This window comes from Centrocercus urophasianus, unplaced genomic scaffold (assembly GCF_019232065.1).
Source record: "Centrocercus urophasianus isolate 14NV4802_14NV808 unplaced genomic scaffold, USGS_Curo_1.0 seq_17, whole genome shotgun sequence".
Taxonomy (NCBI): Eukaryota; Metazoa; Chordata; class Aves; order Galliformes; family Phasianidae; genus Centrocercus; species Centrocercus urophasianus.
In genome coordinates, this window is record NW_024884722.1 from 33,404,447 (window position 1) to 33,428,978 (window position 24,532).

At 40.3% G+C, this 24,532-nt stretch overlaps 1 protein-coding gene across 2 annotated transcripts in view; it reads left to right on the forward strand.

The window, feature by feature from the left end:
• The window catches only part of PCDH15 (protocadherin related 15), a 643,190-nt gene that overhangs the window by 535,761 nt on the left and 82,897 nt on the right, over window positions 1-24,532 (forward strand). For both annotated transcript variants that reach the window (XM_042818673.1, XM_042818671.1), the window contains exons 24-26: window positions 9,431-9,547; window positions 20,169-20,309; window positions 22,358-22,470. In XM_042818673.1, the coding sequence (XP_042674607.1) occupies window positions 9,431-9,547; window positions 20,169-20,309; window positions 22,358-22,470 (371 nt within the window). The remainder of the gene's footprint in view (window positions 1-9,430; window positions 9,548-20,168; window positions 20,310-22,357; window positions 22,471-24,532) is intronic.

The window sequence follows — 24,532 nt, forward strand, 5'->3', positions numbered from 1 at the left end:
TTGCCAAATTAAAAAAAAAAAAAAAAAAAAAAGCAAAACGACAAAAAAGAAACAACAGAAAATGCCAGACGACTTTGTCGGCAGCCTTACACAGCCTGAGGTTTTTCATTTTTCTTCAGCTTTCAGATTTCTCTTGCTGCTTATGTATTTTTTCACCATAACTGTCTTATCTTGGGATGGATGGAGAGATTACACAAGCGTTCATTTTTGTTAATTGATAATTGTAGGCTGGTCTGTAATCAAGAACACAAAACTTACTTTGTTTTGTGTATGTAGATATATATATATGAATATATCTATAAAATTATGCAACTTAGAAGGAGTTCTGTTGGTCTTGAAAATGTAGTTTAAGAAATGAAAATTGCAAGCAACTCCAAGAGACAATTTTTTTGTCACTGTTGAGGCCTCATTTCTCTCATCGTGTTAACAGCAGAGATTTGCATTTGTGTGGAGTCTGAGAGAGCTGAATTATCTGCTAAGGGTGTCTGTAGTGCATATTGCACTTTAAAGCACCCTCTCCTAATATAAATGTTTTCAAGTATTGGGAGAAGTGGAATCATTACTGTTCAAATGGTGTGCTTATGTTAGGAATTTACTATGGTGGCAGAGCTGTTTCAGAGAAAAAAAAAAAAGACTTTTTTCCTTTTTATGCTACTGTTAAATGAATAATGTATTCCTAAATGTACATGGTAAGAATCTTTGTATCATGGGGCCTGTAAGCAGCTTGCATGTTACGACCTTCTCTTACCAGTAGTACCATCGTTATTTTTTTTATCAGTTTGTCTCTTTCTTGTTTATTATAATTGCTTTTTCTTATTCCTTCCGTAATCTGGGAAAAGATTACTTTTTACTTTTTCAAGTAGAGTATATGGTAGAATGCAGCCATTAGCTCTGACTGGTGATTCAAAGTGATAAAGCAACATATCTGTATGTTTCTAGTGATGCTCTTATTACAATTCTACCAGCAAAACAATTCCTGTAATTCCTACTGTGCCTTAATCCCAGTGGGCTGTTATTACAGAATGAATTTCCAGATGTGTAAACCTGACTGTATCCATTTGTCCAAAGGGTTGGTGAATTCCCAAACTGCAGCTGTCAAATTAATTTTCCAAGAGAAATACAAAATAGAGAATATTTGCCACTTAAAATACTCCTCCTGCTTCTCTGTGAAAGAGATTGGAGGTTGGAGCTTTGGGAGCTCAGTTGGTTTGTTTTCACTGTGTCAGATGATTGACTTTTTTATTGAAGATTGGAGCCATGCTTTGTTGGTTTTTTTTTTTTTTCTGTCATTGCTTTTAGTAACAGTATGTCTACAACAAATGAGTCATCTGGGATTTCATACAATCTTTTTTTTTTTTTTTTTTTTTAACTGTCAAAAGATCCTTTATTAGCCAGAGCAAAAGCTCGCACCAACTAGGGTAAGTGCCCGCCTGGAGTTACTGCTTGTAAACTGAGGGAGTCTCCTGTGTCATGTGGCCTTTAGTGACTGTTTTCTAGTCTGGTTAAAAATCCCTGGTGGCAGGAGAACTGCCACCCAAACTTCAGTCCTGAATATGTGGAGAGCAAACCTGCGACTGCTTGGGGAAATAACTTGCAGAGTACCCTGAGAAACCTACTTTTGCGGAGGCACTGGGGAAGCCGATTGGTGTCATCTTTTTGCATTTCAGTAGAGCTTTCAGTACTGTTTCTTACAGCATTCTTCTGAACCAAATGCCCAGCATACAGCTAGACACAACCATAATGAGATGGATGGGTGAGCAATAGGCTTGACAGGTCAGGCTTATAAGGGCAATGTGAATGGGGCTACACCAGCCTGGTGGCCGGTCACTGGTGGCTTTCTGCAAGGCTCAATTTTAGGGCCAGTTCTCTTCAATGTATTCACCAGCGACTTGGGTGCATTGCTCAGTTTGCAAGTGGCACTGAATTGGGAGGAGCTATCGGCTCCTTTGAAGGTAGAGAAGCATTGCAAAGATCTTGACAAATTGGAGGTCTGGGTGGTCACCAACTGCATGAAGGTCTGGGCAATCTGTTCCATGCCCAACCACCCTCTAGTGCAGAACTTTTCCCCAACCACCTCCCCTGGTGTTTTGCTGACACTCTTAAGTTTTGAATTACGATACACAGGAGCATAATTTTTGGCTTTTCAGTGGAAGCTTCACTTGGCTCTTGTTCCTAATGAGCACATCATCAGCAGTAAATCATTGTCAGGATTTTATGTTTTGGTGAGATAGAATAATAATAATAATATATGATAACAGTAATAATGAGTATTTGCTGTCAGAATGCAGGTAATGAAGGATACATGAAAATGAAATACAGTAGTGAATAAGTGAAGGTCAGACATGTCACCAGCTTCTTATATGTCTACAATAAAATTTAGTAATGCTTTCTCAACAAATTTACATATGTAAATTAATGTTTCCTTTCTAACATGTAAAAAAAAAAAACTATTTTTCGTTGTGGCATATAGGGCAGTCCAGCACAGTGGCAGCCCACTTACAAGAAGGCTGAAGAAAAAAGAAAAAAAAGGACTTTTATTGCCTCCAAGATGTAACTGCTTATTTTTTTCTTGTGTTGGACTGTAGTCTAGTGAACAGATGCATTTTTTCAATCCCAATGTACCTGGCAGGTTGACTTCCTCCCAGCTTGATGTTGTCTGCTAAATTACTGAGGATGCACTCAATTGTCTCATCCAGGTCATCAATGAATATACTGAGCAGGACAGGCCCCAGCACTGACCCCTGGGCAACACCACTCGTGACATGTCGTCAGCTGGATTTAACTCCTTTCACCACCACTTTCAGTGCCTGGCCCTCCAGCCAGTTCTTTACCCAGCAAAGAATGTACCTGTCCAAGCCACGAGCTGCCAGCTACTCCAGAATACTGTGGGAGACAGTGTCTGGATGTTTAAATGAAAAGTTAATCTTCTAGTAATGAGATTACATTCGAATAACATTTAGGTTTTCTCTCAGGAAAATAAAACTCTATTGTGAGAATAATCTTCTAAAGTCACGGTGTAAATTCTCACTTATTTCAGTGCTGAAATCTGAGATTCCAAATCCAAAGGCCTCCATGGGGCTGAAATGAAGGGTCCTGGACCCAAAGTTGCTGGAGGGGCCCAGGAGAGGCTGGGCTGTGGGTGCCCTTCTTGTGGCTTTAGGGGATTTTCATTCTCCTTAATAAAGTATTTTGAGCTTTGCACTGAACAACGTCTTTCAGTGGCTAAACTGAAGAGGAATAATGAAACTCAAGAGGAATAATGGTTGTCAAGTACATTGAAATAAAAAGAAAAATTACTTTGCAGAAAGAGTTTAAAGGGGGAGAGTAGAGGAATGTTTTTCTGTGAAAATCCCTGGTGTTTGGAAATCCCTGCTGATTATTGAATGCTTGTAGGCAGCTTGGATGGGAAGCCACCAACTCTGATAATGTGCACATAGACTTAGTTGACAGATGTTTAAAACAAAAGGACGGCAGAAAATTAAGTCTATTGATAACTGGAGAAAAAATGGAAAAGTATGAAAATTTTAGTGTGACATCAGCTATGTTTTGAGGTAAACTTCCTTGTTCTCTCCCTTAGTGGGTTTATGTTAATGTACATTTAATTTTAGTGGAAGTAGGAACCACTTTTAAAATACATTTTTTTTCCTATTTATTACATATTATAAAAGCCGGTAGACTGCAAAAGGATCTGTAAATGCCTAATATGCATTTGTCAGCTCAGACACCGTTCTGTCATTGTGACTTTTACAGTGCGGGCATGTTTATTTCCACTTAGATACAGGTGACTAGAAACCTCACTATCAGTAGTTATAATCAAAGAATACAGTCCCAAAGTAGTAGGAAAAACCCACGGATGTACTTTAAAGCCCTTTGTGAAATGATTCACGAACCACAAACATATAATATTTACAAAGCTAATTTCCCTAGCCAACCCATAGTGATTTTGTCAGTAGATCGGAAACAGAAGGAAGTGTGTCTTTGTAGACCTGTAGAAGTTTTGCAGTACAGTGGTTTGTGCTTTGGGAGCTGAAGAGAGAGACAAGAAGGAAGAGCAGCTTAGTGCAAAACTGTGTTTGTAGCACAGTCCCCACAAGTAGGCACTCCTGCGTTCATACTCAGTTGATGATGGTAAAAATCCTCTGACTCGTAGTGGTCTAGATGCATCAGCAGTACCTCTGAGCTTGCTGTCCTTTGTTTGGGAGTTTATCCCTCTGGAACTGTTCAGCAGCTTAATGACTGGATTTTGCTGCTATGGAATTGCAACTGTTTTAATAAATAATAAATAATCAATACCTGATTATAATTAGGTCACATGCCAAAAAAAAAAAAAAAAAAAAAGGGAGCTAAAAAAAACCACCAAGATGATTTTGTAAACTGTACAAAATAACTACTAGATAAAAAAGGCATCAGCCTGTTTCCACAGGAAGAAAATTGGAAGAGGGTAAAGCGTTGATTTTTATTATAAGGGCTGGAGGAGAAGCTTCGCTCCTACTTGGTAGGGCTGCCCCCTACTGTACTGCGGGCTGCAGGCTGCAGAAGTCAAGTGCAGCAGCAGGATTTCCTGTGCGTGATGAAAGGGCTTTTAAAGCACAGATGATTATGACTGAGATAGATAGATGCAGATGTGTATCCATATATTTATGTAGGTGCATGTGTATTTGTGTAAATATATAAAATAATATTGGAGTGTCACCTTGCGGTACTTCTGTTTGTGTCAAGCTGATGAAAAACAAGGTTTCTACCAAAATCCATTTTCTCTTTTTTATTATTGTTATTTTTCAGAAAGTCTTCATTAATGATGCTCAAATAAGTCAAATCTCTCACTGTAATGTTGTCTGCCATTAATGGAAATACAGGCAATGACGAGCTGCAGCTGTAGTTCACTAGAGTGAGCAGGATCTGTGTCCTGATCCCATCACTTACATTACATCCTGGTATGCTTTAATTATGTCAAGAATTGCCCAAATGTCTTGGTGCTGCCATAGCAGCTCTTGGCACATTTGACTATTGCAGGCTTTGCTGCTCAGGGTGTGTTTTTGAAGTGTACAGTTTTATTTTTATATATGGAACTGGATATCCTTTAGCAGATGGATCTGTAGAATCCAATGCACAGTCACACAGGAGCATTAGCACCCTCCCTGTTTGTGCCTGTCAGGAACAGCTGTGGCTCCATGGTGGAGGAGGTGCAGAATGGGCTGAGCTAGGCTAGCTTCTGCTCTGTGTGTACTGCGGGTAGTGCTGAGGGGCAGTGATGATGCAAAGAAAGCAGATATTTGAATCCACAGAATCATAGAACGGCTCAGGTTGGAAGGGACCCCAAGGATCATGAACCTCCAACCCCTCGCCACATGCAGGGCCACCAACCTCCCCATTTAATACCAGCCCAGGCTGCCCAGGGCCCCATCCAGCCTGGCCTTGAACACCTCCAGGGATGGACGGGGCATCCACAGCCTCTCTGGGCAGCTGTTCCAGCACCTCACCACTCTCATAGTAAAGAACATCCAACCTTAATCTTCCCTCCCTCAACTGGAGGAAGAGCAGAACGTTACACCCAGATGTTGAATAAACATTCTTAACTTGGTGAAGCACAAACATCTTCCAGTGTCCCCATAAATCTAATGTATGTTGTTATCTCTGAAGTCTGTTTAAGTTTACAAGTTAATTTTGTGCTCGGAATGCTGTATTGCAGATCTTTTTTTTTTGCCCTCCCACATTGGCGGTACCACCTGTCGAGGAGCACCTAGTGTTTTAGTGCATTACTGCCGGTGACTGCCTTCATGGTTTCTAAATTACTTATTGATTTGCTTCTCCATGCCTTTCTTCCCCCATGTTTTTTTTCTCCCCATTGACATTCCTGGTGTCTTAGCTCACCAGCATTTTTGTTCATCATTCTCATAATATCTGTAGATCAGTCAGTATTTGTTCGCACAAATCTTTTTGATTTTTTTGAATGTGATGTGTCTTGTTCAGAGTGTAAGGAAGTTGGCTGGAGTTGAGAGTGATGTCTGAGACAACAAATGAGTTGGCATCAAGAAATCTCTTTACGTTTTCATTTAGTTTTGGGATTCACACGTGTGAATCCTCAAAAATGGCAGTATTGGAGTCTGTATGCTTCCTATATTGTGCTTTCTTTGTGCTTTAGATTCTTACTCTTTCTGAAAGGGAAGGATGCAAAAACTTCTGCTGTATTGCTCTTACATGCTGCCCAGCATGAGCAATGTGATACAGAGCCAGAAGTGTTAGGTAAAGGGAAACTGTAATAGGGAGAAAGCTTTGTTTTCTTTATGCTTTGACTTTGAGTCCTTGTGTAAACAAAGGCACACAAAAGTATAATAAATCTTTGGCTGGATGAGCAGTGACACAAGGGCAATTTTGTACTTATATATAAATATGTGGCTGCTACCTTACTGTCAAAATACACAGCCCAAGTATTTCAAAGCAAGATATATAGAGCACATTACCTGTATTTTCCATTTACGTTTTTGTGTGTGCTTGATAGTCAATAGCAGCCTGGATTTATATGAATGAAGCAAAGGAATGTGAATAGTTGTAAGATGTTTGCACAGTTTGACCACTGGAGCACGTGCACCACAATAACACACTGCTTGTTGTTATCACTTTGTGGTAAATTACCACTCCATCCCTAACCTGTAGTTATTGATTGCACCAATAAGCCACGTACATTCCAATGCAAAGTCAAGTTCTTGTGGACTTTAGGCAGAAGCCTTCATCTATAAGGTCATCTTCAGTGCAAGCTGTGCAAGAGCATGTCTGTCCATGTCCTTGGTCTCAAGTCATGTCAAAGACCCAGTACTTGCTCTAAAATGTTGTATTTTTATCCAGAGTTCTTCTGTCATGAGAACTTGAAAGTTCTATCTCTGTATCAGTCAGAGTCCTCCATGCTGTGCAGCATTCACTGTGAAGTCCACTGTGATGCAAGGGGAAGTCTAACTGCAGAGGCCACAAGGCTTGGGAGGATTGTGCTTGTGATCTCTTAAGCTCATCTTAAAGTATGGAGTTTGGTATCCTCCCATACTCCTAATAAAATGAGATTTCTATGGTAGTCCATCCTCGGTGCTTTTTGTTCCTTGTGACCTTTTTGGTACCTGTAAGTGCCCATAGCATACGAGGAGAAACATTAATTGCTGAAGGAGATGATAACGTACAGAGGAAATGCCCCAACGTACCTGTAACAAAACCACTTCTTGCTGCATGGGAAATAGCCCAGAAGTCTTTTTTTTTTTTCTTTTTTTTTTTAACCCCCCACACTGAACAAGGACTTCTACTAGAATAAAGAAGCCATTACAGTCAGTAAAGCCTGTATCCACATCGTCTGCCTGCTCCACTCATACCTTCTGCTTGCTTCTGGCCATTCCTTGTCATGGAGATTTATGATTGGTACATGAGAGACCTGATTACCTGCCTGCAATCACAGTCGTGCTCTCACTGCAGTGCATAGTGCAGCTGTGTGATGGGAGCATGTCATTCTTATGGGGGAACTTTCATTCTGATAAAAGTGAGGCCGTAAGCTGAAATTCTGCCACGTAGAACAGGTGGCTGCTTTAAGATTAAGCAGGAGATGAGCCGCAAGGAAAAACACATGGAGCTGTTCTGTTTAGGGATGACTGAAATGTTTGGTGTCTATTTGGTTGTCTTGGATTGGGCTTATGAGGCACAGTCATGCATAAAGCTCCACTCAGAGGAAAGGTAAGTTAGGACAGAAAGCTTTCTGCCTTTCTACTTTATGTTTCGCTTTGTATTCCTGGATATTTTCTGGTGATCCATGTATCTTGAGAAACAGATGTAGTAAGTAGAATGGCTTGGTCATTTTCTATAGCAGAGCATGTAGTGTATCATCTTTCAACAGGATTAGCCTTTCCAGCACTTTAAGTTGCAGACTGTCAGGAGCTAAGGTACACAAAAGATAACAAAAATATCACGGTGATTCCCCCGCAATGAGCATACAGCTGAGCGTGATCCAGTGCTCCTGCACCAAGGAATAGAGACCAGGTATGGCTGGAGGTTGGCGGCCAGGAGAAAGAGGAGGTTGTGATTTTGTTGTTTTATTTTGTTCTAAAGACAAATAAAGGGATGGGTTATTCCAGGAAAAATCAAATCATTGTAAGCATTGTACTGGGTTGTTAGCCCAGATGGGGTATTCTTATGGAAGGACAGAAGGTGTCTTCTCTGTGCACGTGCTGTTTATAAAAGTCTGTGTATCCCATTGAAAAACTTCCAGAGTCTGCAAAACATGACATTCCCAAGTAAACAGATTTACACAGTCGTAATACCCGTGCATGTAGCATTGTAGGAGATTTCCTCGTATCATACTGGAGATTGCTTTTAATACAGAGATTTCATTTGTCAAGGTTTTCAGAGATACCTTTGTGCCCACTTCAAACAAACTCATTCTGCATCTTTTCTCTGTGGTCGAATGGGCTGTGAATGGCACCTTACAGACTGGGATTGCTGGGTGGTGTTGGCTTCTAGCCACAACACTACATTGCTCTGCGCTGGTGTTTCTGAGAGAAGAAGCAAACAAAGGACAGCTAATTCTGAAGAGATGGCGTCACTTTGAAGAGTTGAGAGGAGCAAAATTGGTCGTGTAAAATAGTCCTTGGTTTTAGATTCTCAGATTAAGCAAATTATCTTCTTGCAAACAGATCAAGACACTGAAAGTGAAAGATGCAATGCCTGTAATTCCACAAAGAAATGCTAATTTGTTTGAATTTGGATGCTTTTCCAAAATCTTTTCATTAGAAGGCTCTCCTGGTTTGAATTGCCTACTTGTCACTTTTTATTTTAATTTGATGGTCCAATTGTCTCTTTGAAAATCTAAAGATCAGCAAAAAAGCATTTCCAATGCCTTGAAGCCTTGAATTGCAGACCCTGCAGCAGAACATAATGCATTAATTATCCAGCCTCGTATTACATGGATTTGTAGCAGTGATTTCCTCATCTTCACAGACGTTTATTACTGACATTTCCCCTGATGAGGTGTGGATGAATGTTTTAAATGATAACATAGCACACTAGACAGTGTGAGCATTTGCAGCACCTCTGTAGTTAGGTGCCATCAAGCAACAGCAAGCTCATTCATTTGAGAAACTTAGCAAAACCATGTTGTGGCCCTCTGCTTGAGAAGCAGCTGTCACGGAAATCTCTGCTTGGTTTACTTGTAAGACTGTATTTTCCTGCAGAATTCCCTTCTGTTGATCTGTCTCATATGAATATGTTGCTTTGAAACTTGGCTTCTTCTGTGCTACTTCTGCATGGTAGTAATGGAATCGAGAGCTACAAAGATGCTGTGAATGGCGAATAGGTTTCCAAATGAGGAAGGAGCAGTCAGATAGTGTTTGAAGGATCAATTGTGAACGTGTCTATATCTTTGTTTAAACTTCAGAACTAAACTCTTAATTGTGTTTTGCAGGATATGAATGATTACTCACCAGTATTTAGCAAGACGCTCTACAGAGGAATGGTTGCTCCCGATGCTGTCAAGGGCACTGTTATCACTACTGTTTCAGCTGAGGATCAAGATCCTCCGGTAAGCAAAAACATTCTGGTAATACTCTGCACCCAAGAGGGAAAAATCTGTAACCCCTGTAAGTGACCTATCCCTTTCAACAGCAAAGGTGATAATTACGAGTTCCACAAAGCAGTAACTCGTACATTTTTGTCAGCCTGGCCTTTGTCATTCTGGACACAGGCTGCATTTGTGAAATGATGATTCCCAAAGGTGACAAGTCAGTGATACAGCTCCTTTCTGACAGCAACATTTTTGGAAACCTCTTGACTTCCCAGTGACAGGTGAAGTACAGGAATAGGGAAGCATGGCATGCATGGCTGGCTTTTCTACAGTTGTGCAGCTTAGCAAGGAAACAAAACACAACTCTGTGAGACTGTTGCTTTCTTGATTTGCATTTTTTGCTCAGGGTCACATGGAACTGCACAACCCACCAGCTGGCCCTGTTGGACTCTGTTTGAACAGTGTGGTGATGTTTTGGGGATGAGGCTTATTCTTGCCACTGGCTTTTATCCCTGCTCCCTAGTGAAGCAGTTGATTGACAGAACTGAGCACATATGTTTGACTTGTTAGCTATTCTGAAGGGCAATATCAATTTTTGTAATCAGAGGTTGATGAACACTAGTGGCCAGATGATACACTGAGGACGATAAAAGCCAAAGATGTTCTGCCAGCCAGGTTTAATTTTTAATTGTTAGTGTTTCACATATTGAGGAGTGTAATCCTCAGGGAGAAGTGTTCAGAGTGAATGTGCCACGTACATTAAAAGCTGATGGCAGTGCTTTGACACAGATCAACTGTTGCTTAGCAAAATATGCTTCATAGTAATTTATTTACCACTCAAGGACAGAATGCGAAAGCAGTGTTTCTGTAAGGACAGTCCTGGTATCCCCTTGTAAAAAGTCCTAACATACAACTGTAAGTGAATTCCCTGCAGGTGGTGTGCATCAGCTGCGTGTTACTGAGCTTTGAGGCATTAAGGTATTTGGTATCTGCTGAAGTTCTGAACTGTTGTTAGTCCAAAATATATAAAAGACAGTATTATCAACATACTGCAGATCGTTCCTGAATGAAAAAGCACTCTGCTGCTGTGGTACTGCTGTCTAATTAGTAAGCTTTGTCCTCAAATAAATGACTCTGAACTGCATTCGTTATTTCAGGGAGTTCAACAGATGGTGCTTAGCTGGAGAAAATTCTCTGTTGCTCTCCCCAGGAATGACTTGGGAACCAGGGATTCCATTTCTGTTAAGTGCTTTCATCCTCAGTAGTTAGCAGCAAATAATTCAACAGAAAACACTCTGCTCGTCTCACGAGTGGAGTCACTTCAGAGTGATCTGCCAGTGGAGAGTAAACTTGCTTTGCATGACGATCAAAACTGTGCAATTTTTTCATTGCAACAGTAAAAAAACTAAAGTACTAAATCTATCAGTAACAATTCTACAATCTTGGCAGCATCCCAGCACCAGTACATGTTTGCTCCTTCAGGTTATCTCACTGATTTTTGAAAAAAACTATGCAGATAAGGATGGTAAGGATCAGTGAAATAGGGCAGATTTGTTCACAAATGAGTTATTGGAATTACATAATAAAGTATTCATGACTACTCACATATTATTGTGATTTGTATGCTGGTTTTATTTAACATTCTCTGTTGAAGATATTAGATATGTAGATATGTAGATATGTAGATATGTAGATATGAAGATCAACAGATACGTAGAAGATATTTTGGTCTGGATGAATTGTTTACCTATTCTGATATGGTCTCAGTTCTTTAAGTCTGAGCTTTAAAGAGTAAGATAACTGTTTCATTCAGTGTGATGAATGTTTAACTGATGCGTGTATGTAATTTTTCCTAGTTCCATGGAATCTGCACTGTCTCATGCAAAGTTATTTCTCATTTAGAAACCAAAGCAAAACTCCTAATAGCTCATTAAGCTGCCAGCCTAGAATTTTTAGAAGTATGTTTTGCCCCTTTTCCTTCTGGACTCTTCATTTCTAACATCTCTATCACTATCACATGGACAGAAAAATGTAGGAATTGATCGTAAGTCTGCCTGCAGTGGATAATAATGGCCATCTCCAGTTAGTACGAAATCAGGAGAATAGAAGACCAGGCTAAAGCACTTACATCTCCCAAATTCCTTTCCTGTGATTTCCTCATGTATTTATATATATCTTTTTTATATGGGCTTGAATATTTTGTATTTGAAAAATGTGGGGGTTGCTTCTATTTCCGTCAAGAAATGGATGTGCACAGGAGGCGGAAATCAAAATCACTGAATGCTGGATCTCACTTATTACCTTTATAGCAGTCAATAACGATGTTACAGTAATGGTCTTCAAAAATCAACTCTTGCATTTCTTTGATTTGTATCACAGCTTCAAAATAAAACTGCCCCTAGGCTTTAAATGAATGTGCTATCCGTAAAAGCCAGATATGGAGGAAAAAAGCTTCTAAAATTGTTTTAGAAAGCTGATATTTTATTTCAAACTAATGGTCAAAGGCTTTTATTTTTTTTAATTTAAGAGAAGGAAGAAACGTGAAACCGTGGATGGTTTTGTTTCTTTTTCTGGCTCAGCTAAACCTGTTTAAATGATTTGTGTTACTGCAAAAGTGTATTTACTGGAGCTTGTTTTCACAGTAAATGATGTCACAAAGTATTTGGTATGAATTCACCAGAAATTGGTTTTTTTCTGAAAAATAAAAGAAACCAACAAAACCACAATGCTTTTCTCTGTTCAGCAAGAGTAGCTTTCTCTAAACTTGCTGTAATTGAAAGAATATTCCTACTTGTTGTACTCAGTATTGGAGAGAGTACTTGTTTTTTTTTCCTACCTGCTAGAAATTTCTGTGCACAGTACTAATACATCTATCCTATCAGTTCAGGAAAATAAATGGATGCTTATTAAGTAAGTAATTTTGGTTTTAACGTATTCAGTTAAGAAACAAATCAATTTGAAAGTCATAAACTTGAGTTTTCATGTTGTCATTTTACAAGTAATGTGGACAATTCCCCTGTCAACGTTATAGAATCATAGAACTACAGAATAATTAAAGTTGAAAAAGGCCTCTAAGATCACCCAGTCCAAACATCCACCTACCACCAATATTGCCCAGTAATCCATGTCCCTCAGTACAACTCCTACATGTTTCTTGAACACCTCCAGGGACAGAGGAGCTCTACAGAGAGTCACTGTCTTCAGCAAATCCCAACTTCACAGTGTGAAGTTAATCAATGTGGATGGCATGAGAATTCAAACTGAAATGCTCAACACCTGCATGAAATTCCTCTACAGGAAAGGCAGATGTGTATTTTCAAACAGCAGAAGAGCAGGCTTGGAGGAACGCAATATTGAAAGATGTCAAGCTCTCCAAATCTCTCCATAGCAAAGGGGACTGCAGCAGTGACAGGCATGGAAGTGGTAGAAAAATGTTTCAGGCCACTGAAGTTGATCTGGATGAAGCATCATCTGCAGCATAGTGTTCCGTATTTGTTGTGGGAAGTATTCATTCAGTGATATTCCTGAGAATAGATAATGTTCTGTTTGTGCCTTTGACCTCTAAAGGTAAGCCACAAATATAAGTGCAGGTGTTCACTAAAGATGTGGCAGAGCTGCAGGTTGTAAAGCAGGTGAAAGATGGGAGGCTGGAAGAGACTCGTGGTATGGAGTGCTCTGGTTTACTGTAGCGGTGCATTTCCTAAGTGGTGGTTTAGAAACTTACAGCATGGAGATGTAGGAGCATGCTGAGCAACTAAATGCATTTGCAGAAAAGCACAAGAGGTAAGGATCAGTTTTTACTGTTAAATGAAGTACCATTTCATTAATTGCTTGGGTGAAAAAGGTGATCCTTTTTATTTTATTTTTTTTCTTTTCTTAAGTTTTTCTCATTGAGTTACCACTCAGTAAGTTTTTTGCCTCAGCATATCGTGTACTTATACATGTGAGTGAAAGAATGACTGGGTAGGGGTCAAGTTATGGAATTTTATTCACTGAAGAATGGTAAGCCATCAACGTAATGGAAGTGTTAGTAATAGGATTCATTTGGTCCTAAAAAACATGGATTTCTGATTATTACTAATGATTACTCTGTGCTATTTTCAGATGCTCCCAAGTAGGTTCTTCATTATGTTTTCATTTTAACCTGCGGATTTCAAAGGAATCTAAGAAATCTTGGCCTGGAGGTGGGAGATCTCTCTGGTGGTTACTCCTGTGTCAATTAAAACACAGAAACCAGTTCTTTCCATGGGCCAAAACAGGATTTGAAGCAAGTGTCAGTTTCACTTTCAATCATTTTCTCCTTTCCTGTCCTTTTCCAGTTATTAATTTATTTTTTTAAGTACTCAGTACATCCTCTAACTGCTCACACTTTTTCCCACAGCTTGCATCTTACTCTAGGCACACTTAGAGGTAAAGGGTAACAAAATGCTTAGCATAGAGGAGTAAAAAATGGCCAAGGGAATTACCATAAAGGAGCAGGCCCACCTGTAACATACATGGCTGCTGAGGGTATGACTGAGTACATCTTCAATTCTGAATAATGGGTAAACCTTATTAGAATACAAATCTATTTTCCACTGTTGAACTGCTTTCTTTGTTTCCTGGATGAACTCTGTTAGCTCTGTTTGAATTTAATTTCCAAACCTACTCCCTTTTTGAAAACACTGATCTGAGCAAAGGATGAAGGCGAAAGTGAGGAACAGTGCCAGCAGGTATCCTGTGAGGTACATTTCTTTGCACGGATTTGTTTTGTTGGAAAACATTGAAATGTTGTATCTCTATTGGAGATGCCAAAGAAATGCTTCTAGCAACTAAGGTAGTTGTACCAGTGTCTGTAGAAGAATACTTACCTGTAAGAACAGGGAGTAAAAATAAAAACATCTTGAGAATACCAATGAGAATAAGCCAACAGTTAATAATATAGCCCAGGATAAAAGAGGAGTCTAAGGCTGCAAGGTAATAAAGAAAAATCTGTCAAGAGAGACAGAAAGAAGTGAATACTTTTTCAGGTGGAAATAAGATATTTGCTTTATGGCATGTTAGTGTGGATGTTAATAGGTGTGGATGCCCAAGCACTGGTCTTTCTGAGGCAGTTCCTAACACCTTAGCTGCAACTATATGGAATCAAATTTAGGGTTTTGGTGCTAATGTCTGTGTGTGCTGTTTTGCTTTAGATAACACAAGAGCTTCAGTGTCTTCCAGAGGTATTTTTCAGTCCTTATAGTGAGAGATAAGTGCAGACCATGAAGCTTGGATGAGCTCAGTGTTAGGCTTTCTCACTAACGCTCCTGAGTTTTATCAGTACATTCCTTAGGATCACTGGCTAGCAGACATCTATTCCTTGTACAAGTAGATGTGGAATGGTAAAATCAGATGCACAGCAGAGCACTAGTTTGCATTTAAACTTCAGTGCTTAAATTTGGTTGACTGGGAAGGCTTTGGTGATGGGAAAGGTCTTTAAGCTTGACTTATTTCCAGTTCTGTACCTGTTTATAAGTGAGATAATTGCACTTGGAGGGCTTTGAATGGTGAAAGTTACTTTTTGGCTTGGCGAAGGCACTACCTGTGTTATGTTCAGTAGGCTGTACGGTTGGCCTTACAGATACCTGAGTTACTCAAGGACACCTGGTAATACTCTTGGGGAGAAAAATAATTTTTCTTTGTTGTGATTAGTTTATGCTTTATTGAAGTGGTGTAGCGATGAAAGGCACCAGATGATTCTAATCATTTTCTCAAAGTGCTTAACCTTCCAAATATTAGGAAACAAGAGCAGCTTGAGCTTGTGGAGAAATGCTTGGTGTAATAATCAGAAGGTGAATATTCCCAGGACTGATACATCACAAGGTGCCTCTTTCATATGGGCTACCACTGTGAAAGCTAGAATACTTCAGTCTCATGCATTTCCGCTGTATGTTCTTATTTTGTTGATTTGAATTGTCAATAGAAGCAGATGCAGAAGCTTAATTTTAATGACCAGCCAGCTTCCAGAGCTCTGGATCATCCCACTTAATGGTTTATCCAGTCTCGTAGCACCTTGTAAAGTTCGCATTCAATTGATCCCCTTTGTCAGATTGAGAGTAATTGTCCTTATTGTTTTACAGGCATTCGCTGAAAGTACAGTGCTAACAGATATTTAATAAGAGGTTTCACAGATAATTAACTAGAAGTAAAAGCATTCTTGAACAGTCTGGGGCTTGATCTTTTAAAAATTATTACTGTTGAATTTCACAGAGTCTGCTGGAGTTCAGTATGAGGGAAAGACGCTGAAAATTCAGTGAGCTCTTGAAGTAATTTTATCTCATGGTTTTAAAAACTTACATTCTTTTTGTGTTCAGCTTGTCATTAATGCAGAATTTCCAGATTTCATCCAGACTTGCAGACTTTTTCATTGGGTTATGTACTACAGAGTAAATTAGCTGAAAATTGAGAATGTATGTAAAATTCTAGTAATAACTGGTAAATGAGAGGGTAAACAGACACAAGTGCACAGTTCACAATTTTTAGCTGGTTTGAGACCCACCAACATGGGTCACTTTTCTCCTCAAGTACCTGGTTTTGTGCCTCGGTTACCCAGCTTTGGATATTGGGAATAATGATTCCTTGCTTCCTTTAGAATTGCTTCCAGAAACACGCATGAAAACATACAGAAGATGTTACTGGTGTTACACTGCTCACAATTTTTCATGACTTCCCCACATTCTAATTTTTGTTTAGCCTCTCTGTGCCCTGTGGGAGTTATCTGAATAGTGCTCACATGTACTCTGGGCGACCTCTTTTTTCAGGGCCTCCGTGTGCATCCTCATGAGCTAATACAAATGTTGGGGATGTTTTCGTGCCATAGTCATCAGCTGTGTCCCAGCTGAGTGTAGTTTCCCCAGAGCAAATGGAACCTTAAGAAATTATGCAGTAGTAAAAAGAAGAATTGAAGCGGGATGATCTTTAGAGCTGAGTTTCGTATTATTCTTGAACTCCTTGGAAAATTTTGCTTCAAAAGAATGAAGATGGTTCCTGCCAACTAAAATCCTGTCTTCGTGCTTTATTGGTATTATTTGTTTGGGAACATAACCTTTTGTTTGAATTTTGCTGTAGACGTAGGAATGCATCTGAATTACTTCATAACAGAAGCAAAAGAAGATTAATACTTGAGATAACTGAAACTTGCTTCTGAATAGATTTCCCTGGAAAATTTCTCTGGAGATTTTTCTAATTATGTTGATGCCAAAATGCAGTAAATAAAAAATAAATTCCCATTTTGTTATTTTCAGAAATGACAGGGGAGAGGTATACTTGACAGTCATATCAGGAACAATTACTTGATGAGATTTTTCTTTATTTAAAAACAAATTGCCCAGCGTATGCATGTTTATTGATGATGATAGCTTCTAGTCCTGCAAGCAAATGTGAGCACCAGTACTCTGTAGCCAAGCAGCGTGGATTGCAGCAGGTGATTTCCTCTTATAATGATATTGAAGAGAAATTACAGGGAGAATGTTGTATAATTACCTCTGTTACACAGTGATCTCTGAAATTTTCAGGGATTTTCATGTGTCTAGTGTGCATGGTCCTGTAAAATACTTCTACCTACTAGCATAGTCTGTTGCTTATTACTTCACTGAACATCAAAGCATTTCTGTAAGACCCAGTTCTGGGTTACTGAAGGTACTGTTTTGCCAGTGGCACTGCAGTGCTGAGCTTGTTGCTGAGTCCTTCCTGGGCCAGGCTGGATGTCCATGGAGGGCACAGGGTCCATGGCCCTTGTCACTGCTGCAGTTAAATCATCCAGAGGAGTGGCTAGGCTCTACAGAAACTCCACAGAAGCTTATCCTCTTGCTACCTGTCCTTATAAAAAGTCCCTCCCTGCTTTCCTGTAGGTCCCCTTCAGATATTGGAAGGTCACTACAAGTTCTTGGAGCTGAAGAGCCCCAGCTCTCACAGCCTGTCATTGTAGGGGAGGTGCTCCAGCCCTCGGTCTTCCTCTGGACCTTCTCCTCGTTTTTCTTGTGCTGGGAGCTCCAGAACTGGACACAAATACCTATCCCAAATTTATTCACATGTATTTCAGTTCAGAGTGTGTATTTTGAATCAGCATTTCATTGTGCTTCTGTTGTATCAAGAAAATGTTGGTCTCATTTACTGAACTTGAAACACTTTATGAAATACTTCTGCTCCAGTTTACAGAACTTTCCTAGCATGAGCTAGGCATGTGCGTTTAAATACGTTGTCAGGAACAGCAAAGCTCTTTTGTAGCACAGTGTTGAATGCAGGTAGAAAATACCAATTTTCTCTTAATGAAGCTTTTGGTTTGGGATATTTTGTCTGTTGGAGTACAACATGATGTCTGACATCTGTTTAGAAGCTGCAGTGATACCAGCAGCAGGACTTGCCTTTGTAAGTGCTTCTCTTAATCTACTGAATATCCAGGTAGCAACAATTTAGCTACACTGCCAAACAGTTCTACAGAAATCAATGTGCAAAAGGAAAGAAGGAAGTAAGTATACATATAATAGACACAAAAGATGCTTTCTGCACCTTGTTTGGCATTTTCTTTCCTTCTGTATAGCACCACAGAATGGCTTGCGTTGGAAGGGATTCCAGGGATCATCAAGCTCCAACCCCCCTGCCGCATGCAGGGTTGCCAACCTCCATACCTAATACTAGACTAGGCTGCCCAGGGGCCCCATTAGTGGTTCCCAGTGATTTAGGAAGCTGCCACTTAGCCACCTTTTGGCCTTTGAAAGCAGGCGAATTACTAGTGAGCAATAACAGTATTAGTGAAGGGTCACTTGCTGAGAATGGCAGTAACCTGCTAAAGTTCTCCCAGACATTCTTTGAAACCAGTGGAAGGATACATCCCACACCAAAAGAGGTTGGTGATACCTCCCAGAGAACTCCCTTCTCTAATTCTTGTGTGGACCAGTATCCATCTGACACTAGAGAAACTCCACCAGATGCATCCACAAAAGCAGCTGTTGCAGCAAAGCCTGGAGTGCTGGGAGCCAGCTGCCTGCGAGCTATGCTGACAGGCATGGTCATTCCACATGCTCTGAAGGTCCCTGGAAAGGTGACTGCTGGAACGAGTGCACTGCAATGCAAAGAATACATTAAGAAACTTCATTCTGAAGAATAGGTGTTATTTATTTTAGGCACTCTGTGGTGAAACATTTAAGTGAATAACCTCCTGTTAAACAACACTGAGGTACTGGTCTGAAAGATCCATCCTTCTGGCTGCCCCTCTTCTGATTCTCTTCTTAATTTTGGTGTTTTTGTGTGTGTGCAGACAGTTTGTGACACATGCACAGATGCATACGCTGTCTCTGCTTGTTCTTGCCATTAAAATGGGACTGAACCATTTGTTACAAGGCTACTGAAATCCATCTGCAAACCTGCTTTTTTTTATTATCAGCGTTAGCTCAGATGTGTTTTCCAAGGTTGTGCTTAGAACCAGCCAGGGTGTCTAATGGCGAGAGGAAAAACCCCTCTTTTACAGGACAAGGCCACAGGTGTCCTGTCAGATCCCAGGGGCATTTATTCACTACCATCTTAAATTGTCCACGTGGACCAGCAGAGTGTTCAGGTGATGGTTCTAGAACCAGTCTAGTGCTCTCCTGATCAGCCACAGATGATGCACACGTTGGAATTCGTTGGAACGTCATCTGAGTGATTTAGTTGCTGGAGATGAAGATTTTGAAACTTTAGTTCTTCAACATCCAGTTTTGGAGAAAAGTGAAACCTCTGGATGTTGCTGTACATGGAACAGTCCTTCCAGGACACATGGTGGCTTTGCCCAAGGAACATGGTGCTCTTCTCATCTTGTCTCCTCTAAAAAAGTGTGTGGGTACTACACGGACAGACTATCCTGTGTTAGAACTGTAGTCTGACTTTTCAGAAATGCACTGCTCACATCTTCCCATTGTCAGCTTTCAGGACACAGTGAGAAAGCAGTTGAATTTTTGATTCAAACTTATTATTTAGACATTTCCTGAACTGGAAAGGAGATTTTATAATTTGGATGTTGAAGTGTTGTTGAAAGATATGCTAAACAACATTAAGCCATGGCTGTCATCTGTAATTTTAAAAGCAATAATAATAAGGAAACAGACCGAATACAGACTCTGCCTGTATTTACGTATATTCACTGACCTTACAAGTTCTTCAGCTCACTTCTATATGAAATCTTGAGAAACCTGGGGCTCTCGTATGTCACAATATCACATAAGATATTTGGGGGGGGGAAGTCCTCGTGAACAAACCTGATTCTTAGGCAGGCAAGCTGCAAATTGTGACATCGCAATGGGCGTGGTGACAGCACAATTGGCCTTTGTGATGTCACTATGGGGCGTTGTGATGTCATTATGGGTATTGTGACGTCACAATGGGCTCTGTGATGTCACAATGGGGCTCTGTGACATCATAATGGTTATTGTGACATCACAATGGGGCTCTGTGGCGTCACAATGGCTCTGTGACATCATAATAAAGCTCTGTGACATTACAAAAGGGCTCAGTTACATCATAATTGGCTCTGTGACATCACAATTGTGGTGATCTGTTGACCAGCGTTGCATTTTAAATTTTGAGTAACTTAAAGAAGAATGCAAAAATGAAAGGATATTTACGTTGTTTTGTTTCTGCGTTCCAGGGCACACCAGCAAGCCTAGTCCGGTACAAAGTAGATGTTGTCCAGTTTCCTTACAGTGCCAGCATTTTTGATGTGGAGGAAAGCTCAGGACGTGTAGTAACTCGGGTAAACCTAAATGAAGAGCCAAGTACAGTGTTCAAGGTATGTGCTCATATAGCTGTGTACTGTCAATGGAAATGTTCCTTGCACTTAGTAGTATTCCTCTCACTTTTGTCTTTCTCTCTCTAGCTTTATATTCCATAGAAATAAATGAAGTTCTTATTTGTTTCTTCAGTTTCTCAGTTTCCTTCTGGTACACATTTCCTGGCCTTTTTTATTTCAGAAAGGTCTTGGATAGATGCGTTTGTTGGTGTTTGGTGAGGAAAAGAAGTAGGGAAGCAACCGAAGGAAACCTCAGTTTTTGAAAGTTACATTGCTGATGTTTCATTTTCAACAGGGCTGTCAGCACAACAGTTTTGTGGAAGATTTGTAAGAATGGCAGTATATCTTGTAAAGGTTTGGGACTTCTGTTCTCAAGTAGTATAATGTAAAAACACTGGCTATAAGGAGATGTAGACTACTGTTGTCCTGTTACTGTTCCTGAGGAGTCTCAAGTGTAGTTAGTCCAGAGTTATTTATTATTTCAATCAAAATCTCTGGGACAGAGCTCCTTTCTTAAATCCATAAATGAAGGAGTTAGCTGAAAATAAAAATTGAAGCGTTTCAGTAAGCAAAACAATGTCATTTATAATACGGTCAGGGTTTATATGTGATTTTCCTACATGGGAACTGCCAACCTTCTGTTTCTTCATTAAGGTGTGTTTAGTTTCTTCTTGCTATTCACTTATTTCTTTTTGAATTGAGAATGAAAGGGAAATTTATGTGTATACTTTTCTGTTACAAGGTAATAAAATTGTCTACCATTTTCTACTTCTTAATAAACTCCAAGAAATCCAAGCTGTGGGGTTTTCCTGAGTTGGTGATTGCATCTAGAGCATTGGCTTTTGTGGCTGCACTGAATCTTTAGTGAAATTGTCCTAGCAGCTTTTAACATACTCATACTAACAGCAACTACAGTACTTTGCAGTTCATTGATATGTTGACTGAAAGAGCATGTCCTATTGCTCTAGGCTGTCTTTTCGCTGACCTATTCTGACAACAGCAGACTTCATAGAATCATAGAATCCTCAGAGTTGGAAGGGACCTTTAAAGGCCATGGTCCAACTCCCTACAATGAAAAGGGACACCCTACAGCACCATCAGGTTGTTCAAAGCCCTGTCCAGCCTGACCCTGGTTGTCTCCAGATATGGGGCACCCACGACCCCTCTGTGCAGCCTGTGCCACTTCAGTGCTGATCTGCAAATTTGCTAGAGCAAAGGACTGATCTGCTCCATCCAGTGATCTCCTGAAATGAGGACAGATTTAGGGAGAGAGAAAAGTAGAAAACTGTCTGTTGATCCATCTCCAGTGGGCTGGTCTCTCATCCTGGTGCTCACCTTTGTTTGAAAGCTGAAAGCAGGTGAATTTGTCCTGGCAGAGCAGCACCAGTAAATATTTAGTAACAATTACTTATGCCAAAAAATTTACAAAGGGCTTGCCTTGCTTAAGATCTTGTGTTGTCTGTTTCAGCATTCTGAGAATGTCTCCTGAGAGTTTTTTCATTGTCATCTGGGGGGAGATAATGTTTTTTTTTGGTTGTTGTTTTGATATCAAACTTTAGTTCTAATATTAATGCTTGTTAGCAGAACAGAATTCTTACCCAACAGTTCTGGTTTTTATTTTATGGGGGGCTACAGATGTTTTTTCAGTAGTAAGTATTCCAGAGCTTGAATGCTGAACTGAGCTATAAGTAGGAAAGTTATAATGGGTTCTAGTGTTTTGAGTCAGGACTGTCTCTGATAAGACATGAAGGAAATCCATGAAAAACATGAATTGTGTAATTAATGGAAGCTTTCAGAGATTTGGAGGTGTATTTGTAGAAGGCTGTGGAATTGAAATTCCGTTCCTCTGCATTTCCATATATTTTCTAGCACATGGTTCAACCTGTGGATGGCTGTCACCTTTTTCCTCACTCTCATGAAGTGTTTGTTTTGTAGTGAAGAAAATCTTTGACTTGTTATACCCTGAAAATACAAAAAGTGCTGTTGCAAGTCAAGATAAAAAATGCTGTTGCCTATACTAAGATGGTGATTTTCTGCACTGTTTATAGCTAGTGGTCATTGCATATGATGATGGAGATCCTGTGAAGTTCAACACCACTACTGTAGAAATTGCTGTACTTCAACCTTCAGTAATCCCACGGTTCACACAGGAGGAATACAGGTAATGCATTTATTCATTCACATTACAGCTGTCATGGTTTAAACTGAAAAAAGTTCCTGTTTGAATGCCAGTCTGATAGATTGGTTGCAGCATGGAAGCACCTCCCCTGCATTCACTTCAACTTCTGTTCCTTTCCTTGTTCCGTTTGACTCACAGGAGGAAATAAGCCACAAAAATAAGGTTTGAACCAGTGTACCAGAAACCTCGTGTGCTTAGAGCTGATAATGCATTTACTGATGTTACCTCTTTTTTGGGAAACAGAATTTGATGCTGCTCTGAAGAAAGAGCTAACACTTGAGTCCACCAGAAGAAGAAATGTGTGCAATTACATGCAGGACTCCGATTTGTCAAAGTCAGGGTAGCAAAAGACTTCAGAATTGTTCTTTCTCTTAGCTGCAAGTTTTTTTGGTGGACAGCCATTCCCTAATCTCAGCAGATAGTGCTGCAGTATTACCATCTTAATAGGTTGTCTCCAACTGAAAAGTTGTGGGCTGTGGTTGACAGTAGTGAAACGGTTTTGTTAAAATTCTCCTCTTAGCGGTTGAAAGTCTCAGTCAGGTGGATAAACAAAAAGTTCCCTACAACCGAGATACAGCTAGGATCATCAGGGCTTCAGATTATTGTCTCCATGCAGTTTCAGTACGTGTGATCCTGTGAGCCATTTGTGTTGAATGAGAGGTCCCATTCAGTATCTTTATTGATGACCTGGATATGGGCATTGAGTGTGCCCTCAGTTAGTTTGCAAATTACACCAAGTTGGGAGGAAGTGTTGATCTGCCTGGGGGTAGGAAAGCCCTACAGAGGGATCTGGACAGGCTGGATAGCTGGGCTGAGGCCAGTGAGATGAAGTTCAACAAGACCAAATGCCAGGTCCTGCACTTTGGCCAAAACAACCACAGGTAGTGCTACGGGCTTGGGGCAGAGTGGTGGGAAGACTGTGCGTAGAAAAGGGACCTGGGGTGTTGATCAATGCTTGGCTCAACATGGGCTGGCAGTGTGCCCAGGTAACCAAGAAGGCCAATGGCATCCTGGCTCGTGTCAGACATAGCGCAGCCAGCAGTATCAGGGAAGTGATTGTCCCTCTGTACTCAGCACTGCTGAGGCTGCAGCTCAATTGCTGTGTTCAGTGCTGGGCGCCTCACTACAAGAAGGAAACGGAGGCCCTGGAGTGTGTTCAGAGAAGGATAATGAAGCTGTGAAGGGTCTGGAGCACAAGTCTTATGAGGAGCTGCTGAGGGAGCTTGGGTGGGTCAGTCTGGGGAAGAGGAGGCTCAGGGGAAACCTGATCACTCTCTCTAGCTCCTGTAGGGAGGTTTTGGTGAGGTGGGGTCAGCCTCTTTTCCCACATAACTAGCAATAGGACAAGAGGGAATGGCCTCACATTGCACCAGGGGAGATTCAGGCTGGACATTAGGAAATACTTCTGTGAAAGAGTGGTCAGGCACTGGAATGGGCTGCCCAGGAAGGTGTTGGAGTCACCATCACTGGTGTTAAAGAAATGTGTAATTGTTGTACTGAGGGACATGGGTCAGTGGGAAGTATTGGTGATAGGTGGTTGGACTGGATGATTTTGGAGGTCTTTTCCAACCTTTGAGATTCTGTGATTCTGAGAGGGAATTTACTTGAGCTCTTTGATGTAAGAAGTGCAGGTGATTATTATTGCTACTCAGTCGTAATATGAAACTCTGACAATTAATAAAAAAAAAAAAAATCAACTCCCATTTTCTTGAAATGAAGTGAAAAACCAAACTGATGCTCAGGCTGGTTAGTTTGTTAAGGCTGGTTTCCGTGAAAGTGTCCAGGAAGAGTTTCTGACATTTTTGTAATAATAAGAAATAACAAGATCAGTGTGCACAGCCTCCCTGTCTCAAGACGTTATAACCTTGCTGCAGTGTGTGCTCTTGCATCAAATGTAACGCTATAATCAGTACCAGAATATTAATGGATTTTATGAATCTAATTTCAAAACCAAATACTGTTGGCAATCAGGAAGCAGAAACAGAATGCATCATTATTTGCTTCTCCAGAACCAAATGACAAGTCATTGTCTGCTATTTTAAAG